The 25119-nt window shown below is 34.5% G+C and overlaps 1 protein-coding gene across 18 annotated transcripts in view; it reads right to left on the reverse strand.

The window, feature by feature from the left end:
• Positions 1-25119, reverse strand: part of ADAM22 (ADAM metallopeptidase domain 22) — a 229731-nt gene that overhangs the window by 19349 nt on the left and 185263 nt on the right. For all 18 annotated transcript variants that reach the window (XM_033088399.1, XM_033088397.1, XM_033088392.1 and 15 more), the window contains 9 exons: positions 23472-23552; positions 19018-19068; positions 18733-18796; positions 16947-17052; positions 14138-14257; positions 11587-11755; positions 8062-8176; positions 5716-5806; positions 3250-3267 (listed from right to left, as the gene is read on the reverse strand). In XM_033088399.1, coding sequence (XP_032944290.1) covers positions 3250-3267; positions 5716-5806; positions 8062-8176; positions 11587-11755; positions 14138-14257; positions 16947-17052; positions 18733-18796; positions 19018-19068; positions 23472-23552 — 815 coding nt within the window. The remainder of the gene's footprint in view (positions 1-3249; positions 3268-5715; positions 5807-8061; positions 8177-11586; positions 11756-14137; positions 14258-16946; positions 17053-18732; positions 18797-19017; positions 19069-23471; positions 23553-25119) is intronic.

The raw sequence follows: 25119 nt of genomic DNA on the forward strand, positions 1-25119 counted from the left end.
CTTAAGGTACAGATCAGTAAGAAATGATCTAATTGTTTATTCTATTTCACATTAATTATAATGATGTGTTGTTCATTTCAGACAAAGGAAGAGACTACTTCAGCTGAATATATGTGTTTTATAAATCCAAGTTCAATTAATGTTTTCTTCTTCTATTGCTGTTTGCAAGCCTGCTTTAAAACTAAAACTCAAACTTGTAATTCTTGTTACAAAATATATAGCTGCAAAGTCCTAGAACAATTATGCTAAAATATAAACAATAGCATCAACTGTAAAATTATGGAGGTCATCTTTCGTGAAGAGTTGAAAGAAAAGGATCAATAGTCATCTTTCTAACTACATGATGTATAAGAATTCTCCATGGCTCCTAGCTTCCCGGTTCTACCCTTTAGAATATGACACGGCCAGATTTAAAGTGATATTCAGGTATGGGGTTCGACCTCCACTCCTTCTAACTTTCATTAAGCAATTTGTAAACAAAAACAAAAATCAGTTTACTTCTTATTTTTTCGTCAGGCCCACAATTAAACCTATCAAACATTCCTTCATATAATGAAAACCCTGAGGACATGTTCTCTGGAGGAAAAATTTACCAGGTTATCAGAATTACTTGCTTGACCTCTCCAATAATTTGAACATTATGCCCAAATTGGCATTTCTGAGCCATTATGTTATTAATGTGACAATAAAAACTGGCTACCTATTTACTATGTTCTTGCATTTAGTTGTCAAAGCAAACTTTTATGTTCACCATTCTTTCACCAGCTTACCCAGTATGTATGGGTCTCACCTACATCGATGAATGCTGCCTTCCTCTTTGAGAACAACCATATCCACCTCTTTCTTTTGAAGGTCAGAGAAACAAAGTCTTCAGAGACCACATACTAATAACATCCTTTATTATATGCTTTACAGATTACAAAGAACTTTATCTGCTTTTAGAGTTGAGGGAAGTTTAAGTGATTTTCCAAGACCACCTACTACCAAGTAGATTTCTGATTCCTTGTCCCTTGGTCCTCCTACCACGGAACCTCAAAGAAAAACCTAATGTAAAGGCAAGGACAACTCAAAATTCTTATTTCTACTCCCTGGCATCATTTGAAATTAGGCACATCTTTATTGGAGTATCTGCAGATATTTTTACAAGATTGCATGTGTTCTTAATGCATGCTTTGGTTTACTGGCCTTACCATCTTCTTTATAACCACTAACATATATTCTCAAAAAGGAAAATCCTTCAGAACATATTTATCCATTCACAACCTCCTGATCTAAAGTCCATTCTTTGCTACTTCTCATTGTGAGAATTATTGTACAAACCTAAGATTCATTAGCTATGGACAAGGGCAAAAAAATAAATACAGGTTGTGTTAAAATAAATCAAATTATATGAAATGAATATCTGCTGAAGATTTGACAACTCTCAAAATATGAACTAGATTCCAAAACAGTAGCCAGATAGATGAAATGATGACTCAGTAATACCAGGAGGCATGAAATTATATCAGGTACGTAAACGAGAGTCTTACTGTAAACATTTTCTTAACTATACCTATGCATGTATTGAGTTAGAATAAGAAATTCAGTTTTACATATTAATTTTTTGTAGTGTGGACAATTCCTTTATTCTGGATAGTATCCCTGGCGAGAACACGTATTAGAACACACTTTAGTTTTGCTTATGTTACATATTTGCGGCATTTTATTTTCCTTTTTATGTAATCATCAATATTAAATTACATTATAGTCCCAGTTCCTATGGAAATGGAGCTGAATCATCAACGTTTATCTTATTAGCCTAATTCTATTTTTCACCGAATAAAGCCATGAAACTTAGATTTCTGATTATGACTGATCAACTTCTACGCAACAGAAAGCTTACATGGCTCCAGCTCTTCAGTGTTTTAGGACACGAGTTTAAAACATGGCAAAAAGAAATCTAGGTGATTTCAAAATTTAACTACTTTTGCCTCAGTTTTACTATTTCTGTTAATGACGACTTACTCACACCAGGGCCAGGTCAATATTTTCTAATATTTATGCTAATTGACCAGGATCTCAGTTGGTACCCTGTAGGCACCACTTATTCATAGAGACTCTATAGATGCTTATGGCTAAAATCTTGTAGGAATTTTATATTACAACGTAGGGAGAATCAGAAGAGTAAAGTTCATAAATTTAATTTGTGAAAAAATGAAAACTGTGGTTAGGGCCTGAAAAAGTCTCACCATGTTTATTGCATCTTATTCCTAATCTGCCACGGCATTTAATAAAATAGTAGGAAAAGTAAGAAGGAATCTGAAAAGATATCTTGCGTACAAAACTAGTACTATATGATGTACAAGATCTGGTCTGGGTTATCAATTTCCAGGATATTTTCAGGTGTTTTTTTTTTTTTTTTTTTTTTTTTTATCAATAGCTAATAGCATTAGTAATTTTTTTTAATGTGAAAAGCAAAGGGTGTACCCCAATATGGGCTAATTTAGATTTATTTAAAAAATAGGCAATTGTTACAGAACTGCATAAATGCTTTTTGTATCCCTGTTTACACTGTTGCTTAAACATAGATTTTAAGGTTATGATGAAAGAAGTGCCTGACTTTCTGGGCTTTTTTATTCAAGAAAAGTATACTAGATGATCAGAGATTCCAACTACGCAAATTATTTCTTTAACTACCTGTGAAATAACCTAATAATAATCAGTACAAAAAATATTTCCTTATGCAGAAATAAAACAGGCTCATCAAGTGCCAGGACAGTCTCCTGACCACAACACCGGGCCCATAGAAATTTTATCACTTATGAATGGAAGTTACTGATATAACAACAGCAACAGAAAGTAAATCCCCTCAGAAAGCATTTGACAACAAGAGTGCTGTAAAGCTAATTGACTAACATAAACAAAGGTGACAGCTTAGCATAGAAGAAGTTTGTTTTAGATGGGGGAAAAAATCAATTTCCATATATATATTACTATAAAAGTAACAAATAAGAACTTTTATTAATTGTAGTATTATTGGATGAAATAACCATTAAAATTAAATAATGATAGATATGTTTTAAATGAATACATTCCATGGCATCACTATTAAAATTATCATTTCAAAATCATGAAAAACCACAATTAGTTTATGATCACTACAGCATAAAAACAAAGTGAACTTTATTTATAATTGCATGTACGAATTCCAAAGATGCTAATAAGAATTAAACCTTTCAGTTATATGTTCAGATTATTCTCATCACATACCTCTGTTCACGATAGTTTCTTTTCATGGACAAGAAGAGAGGGGGAAAAAAAAGAATTAGTTACCTACGAAAGTACGTTAAGAGACAGCACTAAACATAAAAGCTCTAGCATTCATTGAAAGGTCTCCAATGGAGGATTTTGAATGCAGAATTAAAATGAGGAATACAAAGTCACATAAACACAAATTTCACTCATCTTTACAAGTGACACCATAGGGGTAATGACAAAGTTTTCAAATAACTATTTTTTAAAGCATGAAAAACTTCAGTTATTAAAGAGTAACTTTTCTCAATATCGATTGCATCATACTAAATAGTAATGTTAGAAAGTCAACTCTATTTCAAATACAGGTTTTCCGATGTGTATATTGATTTCAATAATGAAATGAAATAATCAAGTTATACAAATTAACTGTTTTCATAAAAATAAAAATCACAATTCATTTCTTTTTGGATACAGTATGTACCCCAAACTATGATAAATTAGAGTGAGTTAGTTCACGTCTGTTATGGACCTCCTAAGTTATTATTCCTTACTCACATTAAGTAGTAAGAAATACTACTTCACATTAGAAAGACTTTGTTCAAAGTTTAGTCTCTGGTTTTTTTTTTTTGTTTTAATTTGGCCATATTCTAAAATAAAATTACATGAGCTTTAAAATAAACCAATCTTAAAAATGTGTTCTAGAGGTTGTAGTAGTGAGGCATCAGTGACTTTTAACTTTTAACTAAAAATAGTTCATTTTTAACTTTCTATCCTGACCTAATTAAATGTTATTCGAAAGACATGTTAAAAAGGTCACGCAACTGAGTGGTAGACTCCTTCCTCTAAGATCAAGATAATGCTTCCACATCGATTTTGTTTGTAGCACCTTTACCTGCCAATCTATTCTGTGTACCCAATAAGAATCTTGTTTAATAATGAGCTGATGAGGATAAAAGTGCCAATGATAAAAGAATTTTTCATTCTTGAAACTATCAGGGAATAAGCCCAGAATCTTTCTAGTCAACATGTTTTTTTTCTTTTCTTTTTGATTAGTATTATAATAGTGTGTCTTTTTTATTATTAAAATTGATTGGAATGACAATGGTCAACAAAACTACATAGGTTTCAAGTGCACAATTCTATAATATGTCATCGATATATTGCATCATGTGTTCACCACCCAGTCAGTTCTTCTTCTGTCACCATATATTTGACCCTTTTTTCCCTGTTCTACAATAATGTTTTACTTTTTATTCTCTCAATCTGATTACCTAAGTGGTCCACTAGTTCCTTACGAGTATTCCTTATTTCCTATTCCATCATTCCCCCCACTCATTCCAAGGCTTGAAGAAGGGGTAGACAGTAAAATTGGAAGAATTAATGAGAAAATGAGTTCTCAGGTCCTAAATCCATTTTTGAATTTGAAATATAAGATGTGAAACATCATATTCATTAATTTCATTTCTATATTAAAAATTTCTACATTCTCATTCTATTTTTAAACATATTCTGAATAAGTTTAGTAACATTAAAACTTTCATCATTTAGGTTCAAATTATTTATGAAGAGGATACTGCAGTATGATCAAGATTTGTGTTTTTCCTTAATAAATATGCAAAGTACATACATTCAGAAGTGGAAAAAAAAATGACACCTCAAAAGAATTTCATGAAAATAAGAAATAATATACAGAAAGATGTATTTTTAATTCTAATCATTAAAAAAATAGACACAAATCATTTCATTAGTAATTGGAGATGGTTAGGTTTCAAATTAGCTGAAAGGTAATTTTAGTTTTAGCTAAGATCCAATTTTCAAAAGTTACATAGCATAACTTTTTAAAATTTATAAATAAAACCAAAGAAATTCTAAGTTGAACTCTGAAGTTTAAGAATTAGACTTTTAAAAGCTTTAACTTAAAGTTGAATTTTAATTTTAGCAAACATCTCTGAACAGTCTTTTCTTCAGACAAAAACACCCCCATATTTAACAAATAGTGCCTCCTTCAAACTGGCTGTGAAGATAAAGAGGTTTTGCCCTTAGCATGACGCACAGCCATAGCAAGCACTCAGTACAGATGTGCTGCAGCTGCGACTCTTATTAAGGCACCAGGCTCTCTACTTGACTATCTTGCCTACATTTCTGGGCGTGAGTTTAAGTCAAGACAGGACCTGTATCATTAACGAGCAACCAACACATCCTCTGTATAAGACACAATTTGGATTGATTTTTACTTCACATAATGGTTTTAAGACGATATTCAAGACTTTTAGAATACATGGGAGCTATCTCAAAATCTAAAAAAATGATAAATTGTTATCACCTCTAACCATGCCAACAATAATCACTGATTGAGTGTTGAGCCAGACTGATGTCCACTGCAGGTATGTTTATCACAAATCTTCCTAGATGTTTAACTCATTTAAACAAAATGTCTTAAAGTATGTTTTGATAGTAAAAATACTGAGACGTTTCACTTACTTATAACCCCATGCAGTTATTCCTAATATGAGGGCCAGCACTAAAATGGTGCCAGCAATTATGCCTATTATGATATTGGTACCAGCAACACCTGGGGGGACAAAAAAGAAACAATGATGGTCAGTGTATATAAGTGAAATTTTGATACAAAATTTTTTCAGGAACTTTATTCTCCAGTTTTGTAATAACCACACCAACAATAGTGGGTATTTTTAAAGGGAAGAAAAATCAACCATAACTTAGCACCGGGCATCAATTGTTTGTTTGTCTGTTTGTTTGTTTTTAAATTCTTTGTGTATGCTCCCTTTTAATACTTGTCCAAGTGCATTTTGCACAATTATAATTTCCATGCATTTTTCTGGAAAGATATGATGAGGTCATTGAACTAAAAGAAAGAAAAATAAAGATAATTCTACCATATTGGCACAGCACCCATTGGGGAGAAACTTTTAGAAATTCATGTTCCTTTTGACGCTGACCTCATCCTCAGAAATTCTAGAAATGTTATTGGTCATATCGTTCCATTCTGTCAACTAATGCAAGGTCCCTATTGCTCTTGGTTGTGTATGTGATATTTTGTCTCTCAAAGTAAATATAATCTTCTTAAGAGAGAAAACATGTGTACAGATTTATATAATCAGAGCTCAGGTGGTGAAATGACAAAAGCACTGGGCTTATAGTTCCCTGTCTTGGCAATGATGGCCATGGTGCACCCTCAAAAAGGAAAAACCAAAGGAAAAGAGTCTGGTCGGCTGGAGATTGGTGCTGGGGAGGCATGAGAGCCAGGCAGCACCAGACTGGCAGAGGGTCAGGCAGGGCAGGGCTGGCACTCAGCCGTCGGCAACGGCCCTGTACGTCAGCATCCCTTGTCAGGAGGCTGACATGTAATCCTAAAGGGAATCATGGCAGTGAAAGTGGCCCAGTGAGTCGCAGTCGTGGTCAGCAAGCCCAAGTGAGGGCCCAAGAGCACAAAAGGCAGATCAGAGGCCTGGTTCTGATACCAGGAGACCTGTTTTGCTGATAATGATTTATACCATATGTTTAAATCACCCAGATGTGTTTCACTCAGAGCAGCTCAGATCTCCCCTTGTCTGCTGCTCCCCTGAGGCATCCTTCTAGATAATCAAAGATCAGCAATCATGGGTGATCGGCACAGATTCCAATTTCCCAGGACCACAGTGGCAGTCTCTCTGCCTGGGAGCCCTCCATAGTCAGTTGGAACAGCAGGGCTAAGGCATCTGAAGAGACAAGACAGTTGCCACCTGCCCAGGCCCTCTGTGGGATGGGTGGATGCCAACGCCAGAGGACACCTAAGTCATTGGGATTTTTCCTTCTCTAAGACCCAGCATGTCTGTCTTCCTTTTCTTCCAGGGATTTAACCTCGACCAATAAACGTAGATGCTAGTCCTGATTATTTCTAAGAAACGGTATGATTTTGACACATCACTTAAATCCATAGACCTGAATAGCTTCATCTCTGCATTAACCGTTGGAACAAGTTCGAGTACCATTGCTAAGACTGAAGATACCAACCCCTTAATCACTCTGTGACTTTCTTTATTAAAGTCACATTGGCTAAGATTTTTAACTTGTCTGGAGTACAATGAACATACTCTTTTTTTCTCATCCTTTGGAAGCAAACTGACTTCAGGGCTTGAGCATTTTTTAATGCAAAAGAATACTCAATAATGACCTCATAAAATAGTTTAAAAGGGAACATTTATCACCAAGATCTGTGTTCTCTCAACTGTCTGCATTTAATTTTGCTTCTCCATTTGGGCTACTTTAGCTTGTAGGGGTGCATCTGTAGTTTCTTACCCACGTCCTTCAACCCCTTCCAAGCATGCTGACCAAGGTTACTACTTCTAGAATGACCTACGGTTCAGGCTACAGAACTGAGGTTTGAATACAAATGAGATTCTATGATAAAGAATATTAAAGTCAACAAAATATTTTAAAATTAATTTAATTTTTTTCTTATTTATTCAGTCCCAAAATATAAAATTCTTCCATTAAATTCAGAGAATTAAGAAGTGACTACCTTCTTAACTTAAAAGAAATGCTAGGGTTTATCGTCAGCCCCAAACAAGTAACAATACTTGAAAAATCTCAGTCTGATTAAGACAAGGTACACGTAACGCTAAATCAGGGGACAAAGTTATATTCAGTATTCCATATCATTACAAGTTCATGGAAACCATCAGTTTCATAATGTGGACCTCAGTTGTATATTGTAGTTCATTATTTTGTGGATTTAATTTATATTTGAGTTATAAAAATAATCCAAATGTAACTGTCTGAAGGACAGCTTTCTCTTTCCTTGTGTATAACAAATGAAGTACCTACCATTGCCAGCCAGAGTTATACCATTCTTTGCATCATCGCTGTGGGGGGAGTAAGTGCTGCAGTCTGCACCGGTCCAGTATCTATCACACACACACTTCAACTCATTACTGCAAACCTGAGATCCAAAATCAACCCAGAGGAAAAGTCAACTCTCTGGTACAGAGGCATGGAAAATAAGCATTCACTTCTAATTAGATGCCTAGCAATCTGATGGTACGGAAAAATTATCAGTACTTTCTTCCTAATGCTAATTACTTGTTTCTTACCTAAGTACCTAAAACAATATTTAGAGATCAACAGTTGACCCAAAGGGAATAACACATTCTAACAGAGGAATGAATTTATATGTCTAAAAAAAAAAATCGAAGAAATTACTGTTTTGAATTTCATTGACTTAAATTTTATAAGGGGAGATTTAAAAAACTAAGCAGAAAAAAAAAAGAAGTACAAGTTGGTTGTTACAAAGTAGTCATGGGGATGTATAGCATAAGGAATATAGTCAGTAATATTGTAATAACTATGTATAGTGTCAGGTAAATAACTAGATTTATTGGGGTGATCACTTTGTAAGTTATACAAATGTCTAACAACTATTTGTACACCTGAAACTAATATAATATTGTATGTCAACTATACTTGAAAAATAAAGAAATTAAAATAAATAAAGTAATTAAAAAGAAAAAACTAAGAAATAACAATCATTTGCCAATTATCCAATACAAAGGTTTCTTTCTTCCAAAGAAAGCTTTATACTAAAATTTTAGTCATCTTTTAGAAAGTAGATGAGATAAAGAGAAATTGGATAAAAAAGAAGAGAGGCCTGATGCTTTGCAGGGGTCTGAGAAAGAAAGTTTTGCAAAGCTATAACCTTGACACCTCAATCCAAGCTACAGAGATTAGCTACCTCTGGGTCATGGAAACTGCTAACTCCCTCAAACAAAGCACAGGGAAAAAATTTACATAAAAATAACACTAAATTTTTTAAAATTGTCAGACAACAATCTGTCTTTATTTATATATCCAGGAAAAAGAATCTATACCTAGATCTTATAATTCAAAACAACTTTTAATGGAGTGGGAAGTAGGAGAGAATTCAGTTAGGTTTAAGATCAGAAAAGTTCTTTAGGAGGTAGGTTTTCACTGGATGGGTTTCTGTCTTTTCTCTGATCTAATTTGCTGGAAGATGACATACATCCATATCTAAATGTAACTATAAAATATGACAAACAAATTGCAGATCTCAAATTAATTCAGAGTAACAAATTTCTGCAGACTAACCAATACGCAGAAAGAAAAAGGTTTTAGGCTTAAAGTCAAAAGGCCTGACTTTGAGTTCCCCTTTTACCACTGTCTTGTCAACAGATCTTAACCAGCTCAACTGGCTTCTCCAAGTATCAGTTTCCATATCATACAACAGCAGCAGTGATATAGAGACAAGTGTACAGTGATAATAAAAGAGTCATAGCTAATATTTATTGAACACTCACAGGCATTGTTTTAAGTATTATATATAAAAGTATTAATTCATTGATTCCTCACAACAATCCTCTAAAGTAGGCAATATTATTATTCCCACTTTACAATAGAGAAATTGAGTCACAGAGAGGCTAAGTAATTTGCCAAATCTCACCCAGCTCGTAAGAAGTAGAGCTGGGATTCAAACTCAGACTGATTCCAATCCCATACTCTCAACTATACAATGCATAGTGCATAAGAATATAAATTATATTTCTCATTTTAGTTTTTGTCACATATGCAGTCAAGTTACTATAAAATGCATAGGATATAACCTCTCTGTATTATGCATAATTATTGTAAATAATTTGGATATTATTTGCCATTTGATTTACTTGTGTCTATCACTCTTTTACTCATCCATTAAACAAGTGGCTAAATAACAACTATGTTTGGACTCTGTTATATACTTAGGATTTCTAGATGAATAAGATATGGTTATTCATTAGCCTGAATGATCAGGAAAATTTTCCATTATTCTTTTCCCCTGTCCCCCCAAAAAGCATTTCCCCCTAACATACGCTTAGTCCTTAAGAAAAGAGGACTTAGCAGACCCCTTTATAGAAGCAGAACTGCTTACTTTAATGTCTTCTCTATTCTCATGTGCTATAAGAATTCCTATCCTTTGGCAAAGAGTAACAATTAGTAAGCCCTCCCTAAGACATTCTTGGCATATCCTTTGGGAACATACATGGAATGACCAGGATTTCAGGCTTACAATTCCAGGACAGGGATCCTTTACCTCAACTGGATAGTACAACCAGTTCAAGTAAAGAATCTGGAATGAGGGTAAGAAGAAATCATAGCACATACCAAAAGAAAAAGAACCCGAAAAGGTTTTGTTAGTATAGGAATTCCTAACTGAAAATGACAAATCTGTAATCACTAATAAAGACTGTTTATTTAACCTATAAACTTATTTCTTTATTTTATTTTCAATTACAGTTGACATGTAATATTATTCTGTGTTAGTTTCAGGTATACAGCATAGTGGTTAGACATTTACATAATTTACGAACTGATCCCCCCGCTAAGTCTAGTACCCACCTGACACCATACATAGTTATTACAATATTATTGACTATATTCCCTACGCTGTACTTTACATCCCATGACTATATTTTTTCTTTTTTTAATTAAATTTATTGGGGTGACATTGGTTAATAAAATTATAGAGGTTTCAGGTGTACAATTCTATATTACATCATCTGTATATTGCATTGTATATACAAACCAGTCAAATCTCCTTCCCTCACCATATATTTGACCCCTTTTACCCTTTCCGAACCCTCCTCCCCCCTTTCCCTCCATTAACCACTAAACTGTAGTCCATGTCTATGAGTTTTCATTTGTCTTATTCGTTTGTTGCTTTCAATTTTATATCCCACATATGAATGAAATCACATGGTTCTCAAGTTTTGCTGTTTGACTTATTTTGCTTAGCATGATATTTCTATAGGACTTACATTATCAGATATGACTAAGATAATAGAATAGACTTTTAAACAACGCCATTCTTTCTATTCATCTGTGAGAAACATTTCCTTACATTACTGTTTTTATTTCTAGGAGTTCTCCTCAGCTGATGGACACTGGTGTGGCTACGGCAGTTATTTATGATGTGTTCTAATTGGTCAGTGCCTGGACCATACAGTTGTTAAATATTATGGCCACTGCCCCTGCTTTTTATTCTTTTTTTATCCCATATATTGTTTCCTAGATCACTTATAGAAAACTGACATTATATGAGATCACGTTAACATTATAAGAAAAAGATGATGAAAGAATTTGGTTAGGAAGTTGGATTTTTTTTTTATTCCCAGGCTTTTGCAGATTACACAGCGAAATATTCAAATAAATGACTATGATAGAATAACTGTCTACAAACCAGCTAGAAACATGAACAAACATGTTTTCCATTATTACAGAAATATGCAGTTTAGGGTCATATCTATTTCTGTGATGTTAAAGAACTGAGTAGTTCCCCGTGGTGAGGTACTGAATACTTACTCCATTTCCTGAACAAACAGCGCCTTCTTTATTGCTTAAGCAAGTACTAAAGTTGAAAGAAGCCACAGGAAGACACCGGTGTTCTAAGCACATCTTTTGGGGGCCACAAGGTGTCCCATCTTCCACATAGCCAAGATCTACGTCTTCTTCAAGCTTAACATGCCCACCACTGAAAATAAATTGAGAACAAAGAGAAATGGGATTCCATTAATTCACATTCATTTTAACAATATACTTAAAAAATAAAAAGTGGGCAATATCCATTTCTCTATTTTCTATTTATTATCTCATAAAAACTAATAACAAGCATTTTTAACCTCTGTCAAGAAAGCAATTGAATCTCTTGATCTAATTCTTTTCAGCGATATTGATATATTTTAGGATTTAAACATAATTAAACAGTTCCTGAATTGAAATGGCTTTATCATTTTGCCTTGAATATCATGTACAAGTCAAGACCATTATTATAGTATTTGATTTGATAAGTAAGTAAGTTTCAAGATTTCAAATGTTTTGAACAAAAATGAGAAGTGATTTTGGTTTACATTTCCAAAAAAGAGTGCTATATTTACAAATTATATTTGAGAATGGCTCAACTATTGTTAACTACGCTATTCAATATAGCAAGTCTACATGTTATGTAGGAATAAAAAATAAACAGAATAGAAGTTGAAAACATATATATAATCAATTTATCAATATGGTGCCACGTCAAGGCTACTACATAAAAAATCTCCATTCTTTTTATTTTTATTAATTAGTTTAACGAGTCAAACAGATAAATTAGTTTTTTAAAATGTCAAAATCTCCACTGATCACCAGTTCCTCTTCCTGTAGAAATCTCTCCCAGAGTTCCCATCTGGACTTTCCCCTGCACCTATCTGATCGGGATGTCCTGGTACCTGGTGCAGAGCTGTACATCTTAGATTTCCCCTCCCCTCTATGGGAGGACAGCCCTCACGGAGAGGGCTTGATTCCAAAATTCCCTGCCTTTCTCTTAGTTTACGCCTTCGTTTTGGGTAAGCACAATTTCCAGAAGCTTCCTGAGAAAAGGTTTAGGGGAGTAAATTTGGGGGAAACTTGCATATCTAGAAATCATTATTTTCTACTCTCATCCTTGATTGATATTTTGCCTCTGTACAGAATGCTAGTTTGGAAATTATTTTCTCCTTTGTCTTCTGGCTCCCAGGGCTCGTGCTGATAGATCCTAAGTCTTTCCAATGCCCCATCTTTTTTTCCTTCTTCTCTGGAAATACTTGGGATTCTGTTCTTTGTCCTAAGGTTATGATATTTCATGATGATATGTTTAGATGAGCCTCTAATTTCATTCATTGTACCTGGCAGCTGGTGAGCCTGTCAATACGGAAATTCAAGTCCATCAGTTCTAGGTTACGTCACTTTTGAGTTATTCACTGATAATTTCCTCCCTGCTGTTTTTTCTGTTCTTTATTATTTCTATTCTAATTTCTCTATCTGTTCGTTTCTTTCCCTCTTTTGCAGTACTTTTCTGGGAGATAATTTCAACTATTGAATTTAATTTCTGCCATCATATTTTTAATTTCAAAAAGCATTTTTCCCTTCTTGAATGTTCTTCATTTTTTAAAATAGCTCTCTATTCTTGTTTCATGAGAGAAATATCTTATCTCTCATAAATATTGGTAGGTGGTTGTTATTTTTTTTCTAAGTGGTTGTTTTTATCTCTTTTTTTTCATGCTAGAGAATTTCTTCACATGTCTGATAATCTGCTCACATTTGAGGAGGGGGAACAGACAGATGTTTAGCAATTCTAGAGCTTTCTGACTGAACATCAATGAAGCAGTACCAGTTCCGTACAATACTGATATCAATATTGCCTGTGGTTCTTCAGTCTGGAAACCTATTTTATTATCTCAGAATACAAAGCTCAAATCTCCCATGGGAGCGTGACCAATACCTAATTTAGCTGAATCAAGGACGTAATCTGTTAGTGCTTCCTTAACAGACTTTTACCTATCTTCTTTATTTTAAGCCCCTTCCCTGCCCCTTAATCCTTTACTCCCTCTTACAGAAGTCAATGATGATGCCCGTTTTTGAGCTTTTTAGGAACCAACAGTATATTCTGACTTAGTTCTCAGTTTTCCCCAATAACTGATTAGGATTTCAGTTTTTGTAGTTTTTATAATCATTTGTCACACATTCTTTTGCTTTCCACACTCCAAAATTTTATGGCTATTGTCTCCTCTCCCTTTCTCTGCTTTCCTGTGGATATGGGTTTTCTAAAAAAGATGCAGTTAGTGTCACTTTAGTGGGATTTCAGAAGGGAACAAAAGAAGATGTATATATTTAATCTACTAATTATATCCAGAAGTTTCATTCATTTCCTTTGATAAGAATTAAATGTAAACTAAACCCTAATTTTTATATTCTTTTCTATCAGGACTTATTTCATTATATGGGCTAGATTCTATTTTGGTTTACTAACATTCACATGAACTGAAAATAGAAGTAATCCTAAAATGCATTCCTCAGAAGTGAGCAGACTAATATTCTCACGGAATGGTTGGATGATTACCTGCAGTTTAAAGTTCTTCCCTGCTGCACAACTAAAGTAGATGTGATTTCACCATCAAGTTCTCCAAGCCTTGGGATGTTACCAATATTGGTACATAAAAGGTAACCACAAAGCACGTCCCTGTATTAAAAGAGTACCAATTATTTACTTTACAACCATGTGCAGTGAGAACAATAATCTTATCTCATTTTAGCATTTGTTTTTCATCAACTATATGATATGCTCAAGTTATAAGCAAAATAAAATAAACCCAAATACATTTAATCCAGCTTTAAAAGGTATCTTCTCTGAAATTTATTGATGTATCAAAATCCCAATTATTATTTTTTTTTTTAGCTTTTGCTTTACTGTCAATTAGTTCAAGAATTGAAGGGAGGCCGGTTAGCTCAGTTGGTTGGAGCGCAGTGTCTTAACAACAAGGTTGCCGGTTCGGTCCCCAAATGGGCCACTATGAGCTGCGCCCTCCACAACTAGATTGAAACAACTACTTGACTTGGAGCTGATAGATCTTGGAAAAACACACTTAAATAAATAAAAGTTTAAAAAAAAAACAAAAAAAAGAATTTGTCTAAAGGAAATTATCCATCAAATAGACTTCTGATATATCGGAATCTCTATCCCTGTAACACATTGCTAGATATACTAAAACATTTTTTAATATTTGATAAGTGAATGAATGACCTTGGATGAGCATTCTTTTGTAAAACAGCTCTTTCTTCAACTTTTTGCCCCAGAATTCAAAAAGAGATACATATTATATCTCTGTGTGTGTGTACTGACACACACACACACACACACACACACACACACACAAGCAGACATACATTTTGTAGCTTCTCAACCATATGGGCTCATGATTCCTTCTTCAATATACTCATATTCCACTACCTCCCCAACTGTCACAGATAATTCTGATTTAATGTGTAAAATATTTTCACTGGTGCTAAATACTATCTTACATATTTTCATACCTAACACATTTTAATTATTAATATAGATAATGATAAACACATATCCTTAAATATCTTCTTGGTAGGCCAGCAAGGCTGATTAGTAGGCTGGCAAAATTATATATGGAAATATTAGGCTTTATCAGGTACAGAAAAGAGAAAAATTAGGACTCATATCTATCACCAACACAGAAAACGATATGTATTACTTGATTCTTAAAAAATAATTTTTAAAAGTTCAGGTATCATTTTATTGTATCTGTCATAAACAAAAATGATTTCTTAACACAGAAGAGATAGTCATTCAACATTTTTTAAATGTAATTTTTGTGTATGGAGCTTACTAAATATTTTAGAATATATAAAGGCAATTAGACATGATTTTTATCCTCAAGGAAATTATATGCTGGATGAGAAAAGAAATCACATACATAAACGATTATAAAACAACATAGTTGTGGGGATAAGAATAGTACAAAGAGCTGTGGGAATTAAGAAGAAGAGGGAGATGATTTATTTCTAGAGTAAATCCAGAAATAACTTATAGAGAAAGTGTTGTCAAAGCAGATCTTTTAAGAATGGATAGTTTTGACTGGTAATAAAGTGGGTATAAAGAGTGCTTCCAGAGAAATGAATAGCGCAAGTATAGGCACGGAGGCAGGACAATATAATGCACATATTAGGAATGCAAAGTTTACTAAACTACGGAAGAGAAGAGAAACAAAAACGAAAAATGGAGGTCGGGGCAAATTGTGGAGGAGGTACAGTGCCGAGCTAAGGTTTCTTTTTAAGTGACCAGGACATTTTGAGAATCTACAAAATTTATGCCTACTTGTATGTGTGTGTGTGTGTGTGTGTGTGTGTGTGTGTGTGTGTACACACACACAGATATAATATGTATCTCTTTAGTTTCATTGTGTTTGTTAAACAAAACAGTATGACATTCAACAAAATAGTTTAAAGACAATTATGAAATCAGACTGCCTGAATTCTAATTCTGCTTCTATTACATCCTAGTTGTGTGACCTTGGTCAAATTAGTTAACTGGGTCTCAGTTGCCTCCTCCATAAAATGGGAAGAACTGACATAAAGATTAAATGATGTAGCTTATGTAGAGCATAATACAGTGATCAGCACACAGTGTGTGTTCAATCAATGTTGGGTATTATTCCTACTATTAATTAGCTATGTGGAACCAGTGAAATTTGAACAAAGAATTGACATGGTCAAAACTATTCTGTATAAGATTATTCTGATGGCAGCCTTTTAGAGACTGCTGGCGTAAAAAACTGTTAAGAGGCTTCTGTAATAGTTGAAGAGTTAATATAGGTCTTAGTTGGGTCCTTAATATAGGTCCTCAATGCAATAGGAATGGAAATGAAAGGGTGAATTAAAGACAAATGGTGGGGGAATAAAGGAAAGAACGAACATGATTTGGCCGTTTGGACAATGTGCTAGAGGGAAGATGGAGTCAAGAATCGTTTTGAGGTTTCTAAATAGAAAGACAGTGAGATATTAAGACCTTTGGCAAAAACAGTGGTGTAGAAAAGTCAGAGCCAGTTAACTGAGGACATATTCTGGTGGCTTTAATTTGTGCTGCTTTTGAGATGCTGGCAGGTGTCTTTGAGGTGAAAAAGTCCCAAGGTAACTATAAGTATGACTTGGGCCTTAGGAGAGAGGTCAGCGTACATGTTAAGATTTGGGAACCTTCTTCAAAGGTGATGCTGGAACACTGGGAAGAGATGAACAGGCAACACACTGCTTTGTGGGATGCAGAAAACAGGAAAGTCCTGGTCACTTAAAAAGTAATGTTTGTAATTAACTAAGGGATAAGCTTGGGGCTAACTTGTCCATCTCACCGTTTGTTGCACTGTATCCATGTGTCTTTGTCTTTCCCACAGTTTCCCTTCTCGGTCCCTTCGATATTCAGTTTCTCATAGCAGTATTTGTCTGATGCCATCACCTCTGAAGCAGAACAGAGCTTTCTATCAGTGACAGGTGTAACATGTGAGCTGCTCAAAATGTTTGCAGTCAGGGAAATAGCTATTTAAGGACTATTCTCCACTAGGATGTTATCAATTCCAAAATGGTACCCACAGTTCACAAGAGTTTTCTTATACTTCAGATATCCATGACACATACATTTTTCATGGCTGCTCATTTGAAATTTGAAAAACAAATCTATTTAGATCTTTGATAGGATGCATTTAGGTTCCAAAACAGCACTCTTCAGAATTTGGCCAGTAATTAGGGGAAGATGCTACCAACTGGTTCCTTGAATAAATACTCCACATTTTAATCTCAGTCCTAAATGTAAAGCATGAATTTCTCACTCAATAACTTTTATTAATCATAAAGACAATTTTATTAAAATAGCAAATGTACTATAATTAAAGATTCAAGAAACATCAGTTCAATTTCTATCTTGTTCACTAATTCTTAACAGCGAGCAAAAAGCAAAACAAAAAAAACAACTTTATTTTGCTTTTAGACAAACTTGAATTCATGCAGAATCTCTGACAGTCCAATAACATTTTATATTATGTCGTCATTTTTGTCAGGATTTTATTTTTGCTAAAACTAGGTTGGTTGATTAAGTTATCCAAGAGCTAGATCAAAATGACTTTGGCAAATTAATCCAAAGACTGCTTGTATATATTTAAAAAGAAAACAATAATTATGTTGGTATTTTCTTTTCCTACTTCTTTCTGTCAGCTACTATTTTTTAAGTGCAGGAAAAAAAAAAGAAAACTACATCTCTTTGCTATATCTCTTTGTCCAAAGTACAAAGAGACTTTGTACTGCATGACTAAAAGTTCCCCCACCCCAATATTTCTCTAGTTGCTCAAAGAAAACATACGCTTCCCCGCCCAAAAGGACGATAGCCACAGTTTGTGACAATGTGGATTATTGTTATCTTTATAGCTTGCTTTCTAATACAAACTGTCTTCTGAAAGACTTTGAAAGAAAAATGGCTTTCAAAAGGGCTGGTAATACTTCTGGAAAAAAATATATTATACAACATTTAAACATATATCTAAATAGAGACATAACTTAAATAACATGTTTTTGATATAAATATTATGCCATTCCCTCTGAAAATTCTACAAACTTTGAAAGGAATAACACTAAGATTTCTTTCTGATATGGTACAGCTACCTAAGCAGAAGGTCACCTATAAGTAGGAAAGGCAACTAGACTTTAAGAACGATTGTTGAAGAAAAAGCAACGCTAGCTAAAATACTACAATCCTAAGCCTAGCGAGGCCTATCCAGGGTCCATGTCCATCCCATATGGTTGTACAGGTTTTGCTTAAGGACACTCAGCCAAGGAAAGTGTAAGTGGACCTCACGTCCAGGTTTGGTCTATTTTCCTAGCTGTACATCCTAAAGTGCCCTTCCCTTGCCTGGCAGCAAAGGCACCTTCTGTCATGTCCAAAGGCACGGCCAACTAGCCAACACGTGTATGGCTGTGTCTTCTCAAAGGAGGTACCTTCTCTCATTTCCACAAAAGTGTCCCTGCTAAGACTTGCAATGGTTTCAAGAATTCCCCCACTCATAAAGTGGTTGGAAATTGACTTCCAGCTCACATGTCCCTTGGTCTGATACCATACTTTGAAATGATGAAGCCACACTATTTACTTACTTTGCCCCCAGATGTATTTGCATTGTCTATCCCTGGTTTTACATCTTCCTCCAAAGCAAATTCCCTAAAGTGGAAAAGCATACATATTAGCTATGCAATGTCTGCTTTTGTCAGATAACTAAAAAAGTAAATGCGACTGGGAGAACTAGTAGATGAGCACCGTAAAGGCCTTTTATCTTCAGAGTTGATTACCAAACATTTAAAGTGGTCTTCCTATTTTGTTAAGATTTTAGTATTTCTTTCTTGCTGATCCACATGAAAAATGGTAAAGATGAAGTAACCTACCTGAACACCGTCACATGAATATCCATCCATTTTATGAATATTGGGGGCACACTGGCAAAAGAAAACAGAACTATGATCAAAATGCACAGCAAAATATCAGGATGAGCTAATCCTTTTAATGTTTTCATTTTAAACATGGAGTGTGATATGTGTTTAGTCTCTTAAAATATCTGAAAATAAAAGCAAAAAAGATCAAGAGAAAGCAAAAAGAATTACAATTGGTGCGCCTTTCCCTAAAAATACTGATTAGAGGCAAAAACAGTTGATTACACAGCAGCAAATAAAAACAATAAAATGCATAGAAAAAAACATAGGTACTAAACTTATGGACCTTGGGTTCAAAGAGCATTTTATGAATTTGACCCCAAAGGCAAGGGAAGTAAAAGCTAAAATAAATGAATGGGACTACATCAAACTAAAAAGCTTCTGCACAGCAAAAGAAACCATCGACAAAATAAAGAGACAACTAACTAAATGGGAGAAGATTTTTGCAAACAATGCCTCGAATAAGGAGCTAATATCCAAAATATATAAAAAACGCATACAACTCAACAACAACAAAAAACAAATAATCCAATTAAAAAATGGGCAGAGAACCTGAAGAGACATTTCTCCAAAGAAGATATATAAATGGCCAATAGATATGAAAAAATGTTCAACATCACTAATCATCAGAGAAATGCAAATAAAAACCACAATGAGACATCACCTCACCCCAGTTAGAATGGCTATCATCAACAAGACAAACAATAACAAGTGTTGGAGAGGCTGTGGAGAAAAAGGAACCCTCATACACTGTTGGTGGGAATGCGGACTGGTGCAGCCGCTATGGAAGGCAGTGTGGAGGTTCCTCAAAAATTAAAAATAGAATTACCATATGACCCAGCAATCCCTCTCCTGGGTATTTACTCAAAAATATGAAAATATTTGTTCATAAAGATATATGTGTTCCTATGTTCATTGCAGCTTTATTTACAGTGGCCAAGACATGGAAACAACCAAAGTGTCCTTCTATAGGTGATTGGATAAAGAAGTTGTGATACATATATACAATGGAATACTATTCTGCCATAAGAAAACATGAAATAGTACCATTTGCGACAATATGGATGGATCTTGAGATTATAATGCTAAGCAAAATAAATTAGACAGAAAAAGTTGAGAACGATTTGATTTCACTGATATATGGTATATAAAACTGAAAACAACAAAAAAACAAGACAAACAAATGAAGAAACAAAAAGTCAGACACAGAGGGAAAGGGAGGGGGATGTAGATGAGGGTAAAGGGGATCAAATATATGGTGATGGAAAGAGAACTGATTCTGGGTGGTGAACACACAATGTGACAGATAGATGATGTATTACAGAATTGTACACCTTAAATCTATGTAACTTTGCTAACAATTGTCACCCCCAATAAACTTAAAAAAAAAAAACACACACACACACAATTTGGCAGCAACGACTCAGCTAAAATTTAAGACATCTTGCTTTATACAGATACTCTATTCCTCAGAGCAAGAAAAACAAGAGCAGAAATCATAAGCAAGGAGGATGCCAACATAGAAGAAGCAATTACTGTATTTCCTCTTTTTCACCACGAGAAGCAACACAACCCTTACATGTAAAATGACTCTCCAGCAGAAATCTACTTTGGGCATGATGCTTTAGAGCATCCCTTCTTTTTATACCCTTGTAGCAAGCGCAGAAAATTGCAAAGCATTCTTGTGTAGATATAAACAGTCATTTTTTAATTTATTATACGTTTTCTATCATAATAATAATAGTCATTTGAGCAAAGTTAGGAAAGGTAAAAAGTTTTTTTTAAAAATGAAAGACAAAAATTATTTCATTTCCACCATCCCAAGATAACCATTTTTTACATATTGGTACATTTTTTTCTCTACCTTTTTCTACAAATTATGTTATTTTTAAATATAAGTATAATCAAGGTATAGATAATATTTATATTCTGCTTCTTCCCCTTACTTTTGTCATACAAATTTCATGTCATAATACACTTTTTTGTAGGTATCATCTTTAATAGTTGCAACACATTGCATCGAGCTAACAAACTATATAATAGTCTCCTTCTCAGAACCCAGTGCTCTGAGGGTCCATCTGCCTGGGTCCTGTTTCAACCAGCTGAAGAGTCTTTTTGTTTCCTCCTTCACTAAGTAGACAAAACCATATAACCAACGTACTAAAATAGTCACTTAAAAATACAGTAAGTCCTCAACATCTTCGATAGGGTCTGTGACTTTAAGGAAAATGATGTATAATGAAACCAATTTTACCATACCCTAATTGATGTAAACAAGAGTTAAATTCCTAGAGCATCTCATTAATGTTATAACAAACTAACAACGAACAACACACTGTTCTTCGAGGACCTGCTGTATCTCCAATTTATGCTGTTACAACTAATGCAACAAGAACACCTTTGCACATCCATCATTTCATCACATCCTCACCATCACTAAGTGTTAGCTTAGACATGATGCTAATTACAGATAAGAAAGGAAAAGACTTTTACATGAAAAATCTTTAGTCTCTTAGGATAACTATCTTTAAAATAAAGCATTTTTAATGGTTCATGTAGACAGACAACTACCAAATCCCTCTTCTCTAGAGGACAAAATATGCAGGCAATCCTAGCTTTGCATAGCTCAAATGTACATGAATTTCAGTTACCAGGGTTTTGTTAAAAATCACTACCATGTTTCCCCGAAAATAAGACCTAGCTGGACAACCAGCTCTAATGTGTCTTTTGGAGCAAAAATTAATATAAGACCCAGTATTATATTATATTATATTATATTATTATATTGTATTATATTATTATATTATATTATATTATATTATTATATTATATTATATTATTATATTATATTATATTATATTATATTATATTATAAGACCGGGTCTTATAGTATAGTAGAATAAGACCGGGTTTTATATTAATTTTTGCTCCAAAAGACGCAGTAGAGCTGATTGTCCGGCTAGGTCTTATTTTCGGGGAAACATGGTAGTACCCCAATAACACAGTTCTACTTTCAGTTACCATAATATATTAACTATGAGTAATTGCATAAAGCACAATCTTTGCTAGAGCTCTTCAATTCACTTATCACTAGATTCCTAAATAACAGATGCCCATCATGGTGAATAACCCATCTTGTCACTTCTTTCAGACTCAGTAATTGGTCACTTGCCATCTATTTATTCAGTTCATACACAGACAACAAAGTGTGTAGTGTTGTTGTCTCACTGTATTTGGGTGATACCATATGACATTTTACAAAACTAGATAATCAAAAGAGGGAACTGGCCAACAAAGATGAAAGTGCTGCAAAAAAATGCGAAGTGATGCCTCTTGAAGAGAAATTCTCATTGAGCGTAAATGGAGTTACAGAAAAAAATTGCTCACTAGGGGAAAGTTCATACTCCTGTTCCGCAAAAATCTTCACATTCACATCTTCAGATCTCTTGGAAGGAGTGCATGACATTGAAAAGGATAAAATGCTAAAAGCTGATCCAAACTGAGAAAGGAGTATGACGATTCAACAATGCACGGACAAGGTGCTCGGTAGGAATCACAAGGTTTGCAACAAAAAGGCGGCCGGCAGTTTCGACTACTCCTGAGAAGTTTTTTACAAAGAAATAGAACACCTTAATTCTCAATGTTTCTGTTTTAATTTAGTGTGCTAAATAAGTATTAGTTTATTTTTTCATTTCCCTATTCACTTAAAGCCAATGGTAAGAGAGTATTTAATAGTCCGATCTTTTTTAAAGATCACAGAACAACTGTAGTTTTGTCCCATTGATTCCTAGATGACTTTACATGGTTTCAGCTTGCATGCTTGTTTTCATTGTCCTGCACCACCACGCAAAGCGAGGACTGCCTGTGTAGACACTGATCATTTGAAATCAGGGAACCCTTGCCAAATTTTATCAACTTCCTTATCTTCTCCATTTACAACCAAATGATATTAAACTCAAAAGCAGCTACTAGTAATGGCTAAGGTGACGCAAGCTATCTCAGATAAGCAAGAGTGGAGACAGAGACAGGCTCCTTGCCAGAACCCAACGCTCTGAGGGTCTGTCTGCCTGGGCTGACTCCTGTTTCAACCAGCTGAAGTCTTTTTGTTTCCTCCTTCACTAAGTAGACAAAAAGCAAACAAGTTTTACTCCTTCCTTAAAACAAAAACATAGCAGTGAAGGCATGCATGCAGTCTTAGCTTTGTTCAACATTCAGACAAAATTATGCTGAACATCCGCTCAAGCTTCGATTCCTGAAACTTACATTCCTGAAAAATAAAGCGAGGATGAGAGTTGATGGGAAAAAAAGAGAGGAGTATCTTGTCTATTTCCATGTCACCTGGGGATCAGGGCACTAAAGATATTCCTACTCGTTCCCATCCAGTTTAGAGTAATTGTTCTGTAAATTACCTGGCTCGAATTTCCTGAGCACGTTTCATGAATATCACAATCATTTACTGCTTCTCGGCACACAGTCCCCATAGGCTGAAACTAAAGTGAACAAAAATCAATGTGTAAAACTGTTGAAGAAAAAAACTCTCACAGTGTCATCTTTGAAAAAACAAAATGAGTATTTTTGGGATAGCAATATCTTAAACTATTTTAAGATCGCAGTCTGAAAACCACAGTTACTGAATGAAATTTTAATTTAACAGTTTTCAGAGAGAGTTGCTCGTGTACAAAGTAATTTGCATAGTCATCATATAAGTCTTACAATATCTTGCTAAAATAGGATAGTGCTTGATGATACATTCTCCACCAGAAGGAAGAGTCAGTCTGAGTTCTAGTAATTCTTCCTTCCAAATAGCTTTTGGATTTACATGTTACCTTTCATTTTTATTGGCACTTTTACCATATTACTCTTTTTTGCCTCATCTGCCAAGAATTTGAAAGACATTTTGGGCTGAATTGGATTTTGGGCTGAATTGTTCAAGATACATTTTCTGGCAAAGCTATTTCCTCCCATGCTTTCTCTTTCTTCTTTCCTGCCTCATTTTTACATAGGTCTATAGCTTGGTCTTTTTTTCTATTCTAATGTTTCTATGATTTATACTTGTGCATGGCAGGTTTTTTTGGTCTGTTTTCAACCACCTTAAATATTTCTTGTTTGAGAGTTGTACAAATAAATTTTGAAGCTCACTGGATTTATGAATTACAAGAGTATTCACTATAATAAAACAGAGACACATAAAGTTTTCATCCTTCCCCTATCCTCTCAATCCCATTCTCTTTCCCTCTTCGAAATGCTGATATTTGGGGGTGGGCCCTACTATGTTTTTATCTGTGCTTACACAAACACACACATCATTTGGGACAACCCCCGATCTCCTGCAAGTTTCAGCTTCTCTCGCTTGTTCACAATCTTCTCGGCAGTCAAGTTTCTTGTTGCTCCTAGAACATGAACAGCACACTGCCATTGCCAATCAGCACCTTGACCGGTACTTTTTAGAAGATCCGAACAAAATTTGTGTTCATTTAGTCATTCATTCATTCATTCATTCATTCATCCATTCATTCAAGTATTTACTAGCCACTTAAAATGTGCCAGGCACTTTCTAGCCACAGGAGGCTCAATGGAGAACAAAACACAAGAATCCTGCTCACAAAGAACTTACATTTTAGTGGGGGTAAACAGGTCATAAAAATATGGAAATAAGCAAGATCATTTCATTTCATATACTCTGTTTGTCTTCCTCCTTGGGATTGAGGCAAACCACAATTTTAGAATATCTGAGGTAGAAATCTGAGCAGATTTAAGATAGAGTTTATATGAGAGTGTGAATGTTCCAAGAACTGCCAGTAACTTTTAAGAGGAAGCATGGTGAGGGAGGACTTGCTTTAAGGGCTGAGGTACAGTAGTAAATAAATCAACCCAAACCCCTGCCCTCTCGGAACTTACTTACTAATGCGAGAAGAAAATAATAAACAAGTGAATAAGCAATAGTTTACAGCAGAGGTCCACAAATTATAGCTTGAGGGCAAAATTTGGTTGACTGCCTGTTTCTGTATAGTTTTATTGGAACACAGCCATGCCTATTTGTTTCGATGGCTGCTGTCA

This window comes from Rhinolophus ferrumequinum, chromosome 20 (assembly GCF_004115265.2).
Source record: "Rhinolophus ferrumequinum isolate MPI-CBG mRhiFer1 chromosome 20, mRhiFer1_v1.p, whole genome shotgun sequence".
NCBI classification, from domain to species: Eukaryota; Metazoa; Chordata; class Mammalia; order Chiroptera; family Rhinolophidae; genus Rhinolophus; species Rhinolophus ferrumequinum.